This window comes from Rhinatrema bivittatum, chromosome 15, assembly GCF_901001135.1.
Source record: "Rhinatrema bivittatum chromosome 15, aRhiBiv1.1, whole genome shotgun sequence".
NCBI lineage: Eukaryota > Metazoa > Chordata > Amphibia > Gymnophiona > Rhinatrematidae > Rhinatrema > Rhinatrema bivittatum.
In genome coordinates this window covers 28,863,991-28,876,752 of record NC_042629.1, presented here as the reverse complement: position 1 = coordinate 28,876,752, position 12,762 = coordinate 28,863,991, and the positions used below count along the sequence as shown (strand labels likewise).

General features: G+C 42.4%; 1 protein-coding gene across 1 annotated transcript in view; it reads right to left on the bottom strand.

The window, feature by feature from the left end:
* LOC115077055 (OX-2 membrane glycoprotein-like) overlaps positions 1 to 12,762 on the bottom strand; it is a 32,275-nt gene that overhangs the window by 12,444 nt on the left and 7,069 nt on the right. The window contains exon 3 of the mRNA XM_029579208.1: positions 9,152 to 9,490. Within this exon, the coding sequence (XP_029435068.1) occupies positions 9,152 to 9,490 (339 nt within the window). The remainder of the gene's footprint in view (positions 1 to 9,151; positions 9,491 to 12,762) is intronic.

Below are 12,762 nucleotides of genomic sequence, written 5' to 3'. Positions count from 1 at the left end.
ACACGATGCTAGGTTCCATATTTGGAGCTACCACCCAGGAAAAAGATCTAGGCATCACAGTGAATACTTTAAAATAGTCGGCTCAGTGTGCTGCAGCAGTCAAAAAAACAAACAGAATGTTAGGTATTATTAGGAAGGGAATGGTTAATAAAACGGAAAATGTCATAATGCCTCTGTAAGGCTCCATAGTGAGACCGCACCTTGAAAACTGTGTACAATTCTGGTCGCCGCATCTCAAAAAAGATATAGTTGCGATGGAGAAGGTACAGAGAAGGGCAACAAAAATGATAAAGGGGATGGAACAGCTTATCCTTCTGAAGAGGTTAGGACTATTCAGCTTGGAGAAGAGACGGCTGAGGGGGAATATGACAGAGGTCTTTAAGATCATGAGAGGTCTTGAACAAGTAGATGTGAATCGGTTATTTACACTTTTGGATAATAGAAGGACTAGGGGGCATTCCATGAAGTTAGCAAGTAGCGCATTTAAGACTATTCTGAGAAAATTCTTTTTCACTCAGTGCACAATTAAGCTCTGGAATTTGTTGCCAGAGGATGTGGTTAGTGCAGTTAGTGTAGCTGGGTTTCAAAAAAGGTTTGGATAAGTTCTTGGATGAAAATTCCATTAACTGCTATTAATCAAGTTGACTTAGGGAATAGCCACTGCTATTAATTGCATCAGTAGCATGGGATCTTCTTGATGTTTGGGTAATTGCCAGGTTCTTGTAGCCTGGTTTGGCCTCTGTTGGAAACAGGATGCTGGGCTTGATGGACCCTTGGTCTGACCCAGCATGGAAATTTCTTGTGTTCTTATGTACCTCTGACTATGCTCTTTTGATAGTGAAGGCATTCAGCAAAACACTGGTCCTTCATAGAACTAATGTACCACCATACCTGTGCAATGCCCTCTCTGGATCCTTGGGTATTGCAGCTGGAGCTGGGGTTCAGGGCAGATGAGGAGGTAGAAGGCCAGAGGCCCCTCTCATGCTCTCAACTATCAGCCTTTGCTGGAGGGTGCTTGATCCCAGCAGTATCAATTATTACTTCAATGGGCATGCTATCTTCCTGCCCACTGGATTTAACCCTCCTCAGTTACCAGACTATCAAATCCCAAACATTATATATGATTCATCTGAATCAATGGGCTCTTGAAAGATCTGTTCTAGAAACTGATCAGTAGAAAACAGGGAGCGCTGCACTGGCTTTGGCTGAAACCCTAGGCCTTGCCTTCCCTGCTCCTGTACCGCCCTGCATGGAGATAAAATGAAGAATATTGCATTAATGTCTGTCTCTCACAGGAGACTCATCTGGCATGTTTACTAAATGTCATTTTGACCTAAAGAAATGAAGAAAAACAGTAAAAAACACATATGAAGTCTTCACTGTAGGCTACACAGCACTCCATTATTATGTGTCTTTGTAACACTCTTTCTACACAACGCTGAAAAGGCACTGTATGAAAAGGTGCAGCAGCCCTTTCCTAGTGTGTGAACACTCCCAATAATCTGTGTTTCAGTCCTGTCACGCAACAGGAATACACAAGGGAACATCCACAAGAATAGGTTCACACACAGCTCAGGAGCTATACTTGAAAGGTTTTAATGATCCATGTTCGTCAACAAACCTTTTTCATTGGAAACAATTCAGTAGAACTAGGGGTCACGATTTGAGAGGAAGACTTAGAACCAATGTCAGGAAGTATTTCTTCACTGAGAGGATGGTGGATACCTGGAATGCCCTTCCAGAGGAAATGGTGAAGACTAAAACTGTGAAGGATTTCAAAGGGGCATGGGATAAACACTGTGGATCCATAAAGGCTAGAGCAGAGCTTTCCAAACTGTGTGTCGGGACACGTTAGTGTGTCGCCTGCAGTGTGCAGGTGTGTCGCGAAAGCCCGGTCAACTCTGATGCGAGTTTGGGCTTTTTTTTTTCTAGAGATTCACTTTTTTTTTTCAGTTTATGGGTTGCTTATTATTGGGTGATTTTTGCTGTCAATTGCATTTTTTGGGGGGGCTTGGTGGGTGGAACGAGCCCAGCCATCCTTGCATTGGCTGCTGCTGCCGATGAGGCCTGGCCATGAGGAGTACTGACTGCAAGCAGCAGTGTCTGGTGATCATGGAAGGGAGTGAAGCACTTAACTGGCAACAATAAAAAAGACGAGGTACACGAGTGTGGGGGCCAGACATGTGCTGGGGGGAGAGAGATGAGTGAGTGGGGGGCAAACGTGCTGGGGGGACAGACATGTGCTTGAGGGGGAGAGATATGAGTGTGTGGGGGCCAGACATGTGCTGGGGGGAGGAGAGAGATGAGTGTGTGGGGGACAGACAATTTGTTTTATTATTGTTTCTCATAAATTATAACAATAACATGAATCTTGGAATATATATTTTTAATATAAATTTAAGGTTTTCATGAGATAGGTTGTGTCGTGAAACATTTTATTTATGTATATATTTAAGGAAACATACATAAATTGTCGAAATATGTTTCGTTCGTTTAACCTTTAACCTCTGGTTTACTAGTAGACTGAATTACCGTGTCGTGAAATTATGTTTGTCTAAAAAGTGTGTCACCAACATGAAAAGTTTGGAAAGCTCTGGGCTAGAGGATGGGAATAAATAAAAATGCTAAACCTGCCTGGAGCAGCAGTTACTACTACCCTTAGGAGAAACTTAGGGGGTAAGCTGCATGGAGCGGCAGTTGCTACCCTTAAGAGAAACATGGGGGTATCCTGCACGGAGCGGCAGTTTACTACCCTTAAGAGAAACATGGGGGTATCCTGCACGGAGCGGCAGTTTACTACCCTTAAGAGAAACATGGGGGTATCCTGCACGGAGCAGCATTTACTACCCTTAAGAGAAACATGGGGGTAACCTGCACGGAGCGGCATTTACTACCCTTAAGAGAAACATGGGGGTAACCTGCAAGGAGCGGCAGTTACTACCCTTAAGAGAAACATGGAGGTAACCTGCACGGAGCGGCAGTTACTACCCTTAACAGAATCATGGGGGTAACCTGCAAGGAGCGGCAGTTACTACCCTTAAGAGAAACATGGGGGTAACCTGCAAGGAGCGGCAGTTACTACCCTTAAGAGAAACATGGGGGTAACCTGCACGAAGCAGCAGTTACAATCCTTAAGAGAAACATGGGCGTAACATGCACAGAGCGGCAGTTACTACCCTTAAGAGAAACATTGGGGTAACCTGTACGGAGCGGCAGTTACTACTTTGGGAAGCTTACTGGGCAGTCTAGATGGACCATTTTGATCTTTTTCTGCCATCATTACTATGTTACTATGTAAGCTCAGAAACAAAAAAAAGTAGGCGGTTTTCAGGGGTCAGAGAGGACAGGGGAAAAGGGAAGGAGTATGGGCAGTGAGATAGGGACGTTCCCTCCCAGTCCGCTCCTTAATTGGAGCGGACTGGGAGGGAACTGGGGAAGGCCACGAGGTGTCGCCGTGTGAATTTTGCAGTATCCCACCCCTTCTTGCGCGCGCTGGCCCGGATTTTATAACATGCAAGCCCATATGTGCACATGGATGCATGCACATACGTTTTAAAAATCTACCCCATATCCAGTAAATCCAGCCTGTTTTATAAATTTGCCTTGCCCAAAGAGCAATGGTATTCTATTCTACACTCAAGGGAGTTTATTCCAGCCCTGGGCTTTGGAGGTTATCCTTCACCCCAACAGAAAGAACCCATCCTTTAGGAGCAGAATCGGGGGAAAGAGACTGAGGAGGTAGCCCCAAAATGCAAATATTTTATGGCCCTTTAGGACATAATTTATCCATAAAGAAAGGGTTACACAACCTTTAGAGGCTACTCTTATCTGAGAGATAAAAAACTAACTTAATGATGTGGATCTTTTGACTGAAGATTCTTTGTTCCCTGAAATAAAGTACATGTCACATTAATCACACAGTGCCTGGATGGAATGGGTATTCATTCAATAGTCACTTGATTATTGAATGAATACCCATTAATCTTTTCTTCTCAGGGTCATGGTACTAGTGTGCAGCAATTACCCTAGTTCACACTTATTATTTCTCTGCAGGATTTGGAAAATCATCTGCTTGGAGTGACTAAAAGATATAATTCTACCTTTATCCTTCTGCATTCCCACATTCCCAATTTCTTTTTGGAGTATAGCAAAGAAAGACATTGTTAAGAAAATAATATGCTGCCTGCTGAATGGTTTAATCGATTTGGTATACTAACTTATCATATAGAATAAAGGTGGTTGGCAATACAAATTATAAAACAAACCATATAGCAATATAACAATATCCACAAAATGACAGAATTAAAAATTCATTATAAACTATAATAAATATATACAGTGGTCATGCCTCTTAATCTTATTGCATCAGACTCTATGATTTAGAATTCAGTTAGTGAAAAGTTGTTCAAACAGCCAGGTCTTAATCCTGTTTCTAAATTTAAGGTAATTCAAGAAGGCAAGAAGAAAAATAATATAGATGCAAAGAGTTAATTTATTTAATTTAAATGACTAAAGAAAACAAAATTTTGAAAAAAAAACCTATAACATTTCATAAAAAGTACAAGAAATATGAAAAAATTATTCCACACTTTTTTTATCCTATTTTCTTATTACCTATTACTGTGTCTGCTTAATTATTGTTCTGTTTCTGGTACCAGATCTTTATATAGAAGAATGGTGCCCTACAATTACTCTTATTCCCTTTACAGTGACAATGTAGGCACTCTACTTGTGAACTCACAGGTCAGTAAGCTGGCAAGTGGAAAGGTTATCTGGATAAAGTTAGCTGGATAACTTCAGCTGCTCAGCTATTTACTGCATATTTGAAAAAGGTTACAAAGGGGCCAGTCTTCCTTATCATGGGCCTCCAGGGACAGGGTTTCCCATGCCTTCTCTCCAGGCAACATCCAGAGGTCTTCCAAGGTTTCCTACCAAAAACATTTTCCAAAACCTGAAAATAAACCAGAGGCAAAACCCAAACCAGCCAGTTAGTGGACTGGAAGTGTAGTCTCCTGACCTTGCTCAGGATCCCTAGGCAGGGGTTGCTTGGATCCTCTAAGTAGGCACAAAAATCCAAATTAGAAACACACTTCTGTACTGCTCTGGAACCCCACCCTTATTCTCTCAGTAGAGAGCTGCTTTTATTGCCTACCAAAGGGATGGCCATCCTAGATCTCTAAAAGGGAGGGGCTGTACCAAATGGGACCTCCCCCTAATTGCCAAGTATATTGCACGAGCTAAAAGGAGTTCACTAAGACCTTAATGGTAATGAGCCCAAAGGGTCATTACATTAGACTGGCAGGGCTTCCACTTAGCTGGACAGTGCTGATGTTCAGACTTACCCGGTAAAACTTAGCCAGTTAGTTCTACATATCAGCACTGTCCAGCTAAGTGGAAGCCCTGGCCTTCGAATGCCGTTGTACTGCTTCTTTTTATACAGTTAAATTTTAGCTGGACAATGACTTACTCAGCTAAAATGTAACCAGTCAGTGGGCGTGGATATTTAGAACCCCCAAAATATGTCCAGTTAAGTTGCAGCTTATCCAGACAAACCCTATTGAATAAGGAGCTCACTAGTATTACACAAATAGAAAATAAAGCAAAATATGCAATCTACGTTTTTCTGTCCTGTTTCATTTTCTCCTAGAGGAGAGATGGGGATGTAAGATAGAAATATCTCAAAGGTGTCAATAATGCACAATATGAACATTTTTTAAGCTCTTTATTTTAATTTTTTTCATAGAAATTACACAGCTGACAATGAATATTACTGAACAAATTCACACCAGTTACAAACCCTCTTCCCCTTCCCAGCCCCAAATCAACCCACCCTTTCCCACCACAGTTGCATCACAATGCTGAAATATTTTCAAGTGGAAAAAAGATGTTCTAGAACAAGAGATCATGATATGAGGCACAAAATGAGCAGGCTCAGGAGTAACAAAGAAATATTTCTTCACTGAAAGGATGCATGGAAAAGTGGAGATGATGGAGTCCAAAACAGTAACGATATTCAAGAAATCCTGGGATAAATACAGAGCATCCTTATCAGTGGGGAAGTGAAGGGAAAGTCAGAGATCAAACAGGGTCTGATACTGCAACAGGAAGGAAACTGGGCAGACTAACTGGACCTTACCGCACTTAGAATGCCCACTTGACCACTTACCTCGCAGGGCGTTCCTGGGTCTGGGACCGACCTGGTGAGAGCCCCCCCCCCCCCCCCAAGGCAGACTCTTTCAGTCCTCACATCCTTGGCGGCTGGTGCCTCTACCTGGGGAAGAAGGTGTTAGTGGGTGGGATTTCCCTCCCTTCACCTCAGGAAACAAATGGGACTGTGAACAAGGCTGGCAGCATGTACAAATATATACAGGTTTAATAGACTATACAAGCATATACATTTCTACATGATTATGTACATCACTAATAGGAAGTCAAGCAGCTCACTTATCTACTCGTGGTTAGTTGTCTCAGGCCACACAACTATATACATTTCTACAAGGTAGCAAGAATATTTAATATTTGGTAATTTGAGGTTGTTGACCCCTTCAGTATACCACCATATAGAATAGAAGGGACCTCTTGAGTTCCTGCTTAATCAAGTGTTATTCTTATCCTCCCCCCTTTTTTTTTTACCAAGTCTCACCCATGTGAAAAGATAAAACTGGACTGGTGGGCAGTGTTGGCCTGGGGAGTCTATTGTATCTGAACCGCTGCCATCTCCTCGGTGCCACTTTTGCTCAGCAAAGGTTCATGCCAATTGTGGGGTCCATGTCCTCCTGGGTACCTTACTTCACCTCCCAGTCTGTCTCTGGGGACCATGCCCTCCTGGGGAACCTGACTGCACCTCTGAACTTGCTGCTGGGGTCCCCTTCCTCCTGGGGAACTGCTCGATCTGCTGCTGGGATCCACACCTTCCAGGCAGACAGCTTGATCTGCTTTTGGGGTCTACACTCTCCTGGGAGAATCAGGGTTACATACCAATCTGTTGCTGGGATCCACACCCTCCTGGGGGACCACTTGATCTGCCACTGGGATCCACACCCTCCTGGGGGATTGCTCAATCTACCATTGGGGTTATTTTGCTCAAGGGGGACCCAAGATCACATCCCGATCTTCCGCTGGTCTCCTCTTCCTCCTGGGCATCTGCATGATCGGATGCTGGGGTCCATACCCTCCTGGGGGACTCAGGTTCACCTCCTGATCTGTCACTGGGATCCCCTTCCTCTCAGGGGGGGGGGGGGTCACTCGATCTCCAGATCTGCTACTGTCCTTCAGGTCTTCTCCAGCTTGGGTTTACAACTCCACTAGGCTCATGGTTTCTTCAACATGCAATGATTCAGGACCTCCGCAGTCATAGCTTTCAGCAATTTTAGCTCCACTAAGCTCATGGGCAGTCATTCACTGTTATCCAGCCTAGATGGGTCACCTTCTCTCAGCCAAAAAGCCAAGACCCAGGCAGAACCATGGAAAGAGAAGATGTGCATACCCTTCCATCCTGCCTGATTTTTTTTTTCTGTTGTCTGAGAATTGGGTACCCAAGGGTATGACTCCCCTTATTAGTCAGGGTGATAATCTGTTTGCTTCTAGGACTGTTTTTTCAGTACATTTCTCTCATAAATCCTTCTCTCATTCAGAATTCTTCAGTGTAGGACTTTTCCAGTCATAGTTCTGTAATTTAGAATTTTGCTATCCTTTGATTTAACGTGATATTTCACTGCAAGTTACCAACAGTAGTCTGGAGGCTATGACATGCAAATCCCCTATCTGAGAGTCTCTGACTCATCTATTCAGTGTAAGATAATATCATAAAAATCAGAGGTTAACAATACTTCTTCCTAATGCATTTTATTCGTAACAGCTTTAACATTTGTAAACCTAATACCCACGATAAATCCCCACTCACACAAACCCTCATTCACACCATTTATCGTGAGTATTAGGTTTACATATGTTAGAAAAAATATTTTCTTTATGTATTTAAGATTGTATGTAAATTAGGGTCCAGTCGCAATAATAAATAGTGAAAAATTATTTTGTACATGTTAAAGCTGTTATGAATAAAATACATTAGGATGATGTATTCTTAACCTCTGACTTTTGTGATATTATCTTACATATGTTCAGAGAATATGCATGTATGTTCATCTATTCAATGGTTATTTAAGCACCTTCAATGGTCATTTAAGCACCTTCTGGCAACCTTTTCAATCTCATTTTGGGTTTCCTGGGCTGGTGGTGCATGTTACATAGCTGCATTGTGCTCTTTTTTCTCTGCTGTAGTTCACTTAAATGGTAGCATGCTCTTTACCCTCTCTCCCTTGGGAAGGGGGTTTCAGACTTTTCTGCTTTCATATCCTAAATTTCTGTGTTTTAAAACATTTATAATATTTAAATGATCATAGCAGAGAGCGAGTGAGTGTAGCTGGGTTCAAAAAAGGTTTGGATAAGTTCTTGGAGGAGAAGTCCATTAACTGCTATTAATCAAGTTTACTTAGGGAATTGTCACTGCTATTAATTACATCAGTAGCATGGGATCTTCTTAGTGTTTGGGTACTTGCCAGGTACTTGTATCCTAGATTGGCCACTGTTGGAAACAGGATGCTGGGCTTGATGGACCCTTGGTCTGACCCAGCATGGTAATTTCTTATGCTCTTATGGCATAGGGAGAGTTATTTTCAAACAACCCACATGGGCTAAAGTCTGTGGACATTTTGCCCGCAGATTGGAACTAGCAGTTTCTGTCTATTTGTTTCAGTTTTCAATGACCTGAAGCAAAAATACTCTCATTTGTTTCTGATTACCCATTTGTTTCAAATGAATGCACATTCCTAGTTATCAACCAGTTTCCAGTCCATAGATGCAATGGGGCAAAAATAAACTAGCTCAGACTGACCTTAATGACCTAAAACCAGCTGGTAATTCTAAAACAGTGTCAACTGTGGCTCAAATAATCCAAATTAGAATTAATTCTCTAGTTTGGATGCAATAATACTCATTCTCCATGGACACAGCATTAAGTATAATTTCACTAACAGCTTCTTATGTGAAACACTGTGTGTAGACGAGAGGCACTGGCATGCAGAGTGGCCAGAACTATGGGTGAATTGGGAGATTGGCATGTGTAGTGTTCCATTTTTAAGGTTTAACTTACTTTGAACATGGAGGCATGTTTTCCCGCTGTAAAATCCATGTGGATAAGCATTAAAAATGCAGATATAGCAGGCTTCATCCTCCAGCTTCACTGCCTGCAGACTGAAGGATGTCATGCTGGTTCTGATGCCTTCAATGTGCACTCGCTTGCTGAATGCACCCAGCACTTTAACCCCATACTTCTTGCTGTAGGTAGCCACATTTTCTGAGGTGAAACCTTTTATCTTCTGCCAGGTTAGCTGCAGAACCTCAAATTGCAGCATGAACTCACACTGCAGGGTCACGTTCTGGCCTGTGACTGCTGTAAGTGAATGTTTATATCGCACTGCAACATTAGAACCTAAAAAATAAAGCAGAGTGAAACTCAGCTTTAGCACTCAGTGGTAGTACAGAGGAAGTCATCATTCAGTAGGGTGGCCAGCTATCCTGCTTTATTTGTTTATTGCAATTTTTATACCTGAGTGGTTTACAACAAACAGAACATCAAGCAAATATAAAAGCAACTACAAAATCAGTTACAGCAAAGAAATAATCATAAAATTACAAAATAATCTATCTATATAGGGTATATATAATTACAAAATCAAATTCAACAAAGCAAAATTGATAAAATAAACAACTCTCTGTCTTTAGAAAAACCTTCGCAAATCTAAAGCCTCCAAGGAGGATAAATCCAGAAATCAATTAAACCATAATATTAAAGCCTAAAAAGATCCCCATTTACAAATTACCACAAGCCATTCAAAGACAGTTAGTTTGATGCAACAGCAACAAAAAAATAAAATATAAAACAAAAAAACGGAATGCAGCTTCAATTCACATTTCATTTATTGACATTTATATAGTGCCACTTCCTAAACAACTCATGGTGTTTTATAACATAGAAAATCATCACACATAATACAAATAAACTACTATAGCATGTAACTATAAAACGTGATCCCTTACTCCACCACCAGCCACCCCACAAAACCTCTCTAGTTAGAAAATAGAATCATAAAACTTTATACCTCAAAACAGTTCAGAATTATCCTCCCACTTCTACTACTGTGATCACATTCCCATCTATCTACTGCACTATCCCAAAAGCAAGAATTCAGAAATAAACGGCAGGTGTATACACCCTACCAAAGACCTTCTCATTTCCTTCCAGAAATAACAATAATACTTTTGTTACCGCAACACAGCTGGCAGCCACAATGAAAAAATAAATACAGTGCCCAATTTTCAAAGGCCTTAGGCTCCTAACTTTTGGAGTTAGGCACTTAAATTGGCCTTTTGAAAATTTACTAGGACTGAGTGTCTTAATTTAGGAGCCTAAAAAGTAGGTGGAGTTAGGCGATGATACAAACAGGGTCATTCTTTAAACTGTGATGTGCCGTTATCACGGAGGTACAATTTAAATCAGGGAAGGGCAGGAGTGTGGACGAGGTTTGGGCAGGGTTATAGCCCGGCAGCGCTGCGAGCAATAATGTTTTGGGAAATTTTCCGTGGTGCTATGGGGAAAACGCACTGCCGCGATACCGCCAGTTGCATATTATTGCCCCCTGCCACTTTCTTTCCCACAGACCATCATTCCGCTATATTTATAGTGGAATGATGAATCCCAGGGTTAGTTAGCCACTTAGCACTCATTTTCAGAATTAGGCACCTAATTTGGGGCGGTCATTCACTAAAGGTTTTCTCTCATTTTGTGTCTATGGGAAAATGCTTAGTAAATGACTCCCTTAGGATCTTAAATTTATTGAAATAAATAGAAGACTTAAATTAATGTCAATTTTCAGCTGAAAGGTACCTAAGTTCAAAGTTAGGCACCTAAACTAAATGGAGAAGCTCAACCTTTTTTATTTTTTTATTATTGACCTCTAGAGGTCCCCGGATCACAGGCTGTCTGTGTCTGTGCCATCCCCTCCCTTCAGACTTCCTGTTGAAACAAAGGGACAGGTTGAGAGAGGATGAGATTGGAGTGGGCACCTTTGCTCTCTTTTCCAGCCCCTCCCCTCCTATTCCCCCCTAGTGCTACCTCCAGGGTCTGCTCCAGTCCTTCCTGTGGGGGACAAGAGGTGCAAGGGGTGAAGCTGGAACAGACAGGGCTCTGCTCCTTTCTCCAGCCCCATTCCCTTCTGTTCCCTGCAGGCTGCCTTGAGGGGAGGGGTGGGAGCAGTAATCAGAACAGTTCTGTTTGGATGCTTGAGATTCAGGGCATTTGCCAACAGACAGGGCCAGCTCTAGAGCAAATGGCATCCTGAGCAAAAATTCCCCTCACCCTCCCGACCAATGGCACCCACGCCCTTGGCCCTCTCCTCAGCCTGTGCCGCTGCCCTGCTGGATTTCTCTTTGGCCACAACGGGATGAGATCTGCCGCTGCCCACAGGGCCTCTCTTCAGCCGTGATGGGATGGGATCTGCCACGCTCCCGCCGCCTCAGAACGAGTGATTCTTATTCTGCTCAAGGTGTCCCTCACCTCACGGCACCCGGGGCGACCACCCAGTGCATCCTACCCAAACACCGGCTCTGGCAAGAGATTCGGGTCAGCCTGTGCGTCTAATGCCAGCAACACCCGTCAGACACTGATAATGCCCAGCAGACCCCACTCCTGCCTGCAGATGCATCCTACAGTTAAGAGAGGACTAGCACAGTCAATGGACTCCCCCGCATCTTGGAGTTTCATGGCCACTGATTCAATTCCTAGGGAGAAAAAAGTCAACACTAGTCAATTATTTTATGATTATATGGAAACCTAGGAAAAATGAATATTTTTTAAAAAGTCATTTTTCGGGTGGAAACATCCTGGACTCCATTTGTGGGGTTCTCTTTAGTCAAGTGGTAAGAGGATGGGGAATACCAGGCTTGATCCTTGTAAATGTGAAAAGCATCCCATCCTGTCCCATAGCAAGGTCTGCTTTTATTTCAGCTGCTTCCAAAGCTGCAAATCCTTTATACCATACCATTTGCAGCATAGAGGAGTTGTGTAAAAGCAGACATAGCTATGGGCCTGGATTTACTGATTCACATTTACTGTCTGCACCATCCAAAGTACTTGGCGGATTACAATAAAACGTACATATTCAAAAACAATAATCTCAAATTAAATTAAACAAGTTTCTTACCTAATAAAATAATAAGATGAGAAGTAAAATTTGGTAAAAACAAACAAACAAACAAAAAAAGCACTGAGAAAACCACAGCAAAAGCTGCTAGTGAAGAGCTATTAAACTGCTAAATGCTTATGAAAAATGAAAAGCCTTTAATTGTATCCTGAAGGTGGAATCACAGTAATCAGAACAATTTACCCAGTGAAATTCACTTAAAGGACTGGACCTGTGACCTTATCTCATCAGCCTTGCCAACCGAGCTAAGGGAATGACTATCAAATTCTGACCTGCCGATGGGATACATGTTAGTATACTAAGGAAATTCAGAGGTTCTTTTTCCCCTATTTTAAATTCATATCCCGGCTCACATCGGCTATACCTATATCCCTGCATGTTCAATTTAAGAGTGGATATTTGACTGTCAAAGCTCTGCGTAGGGAAGCACCTTCATAGCTTCTCCACACTCGTTTCCCCTAACTTGCCAACATGCTCGCCTTGATCATCCCAGCAAGAAGAT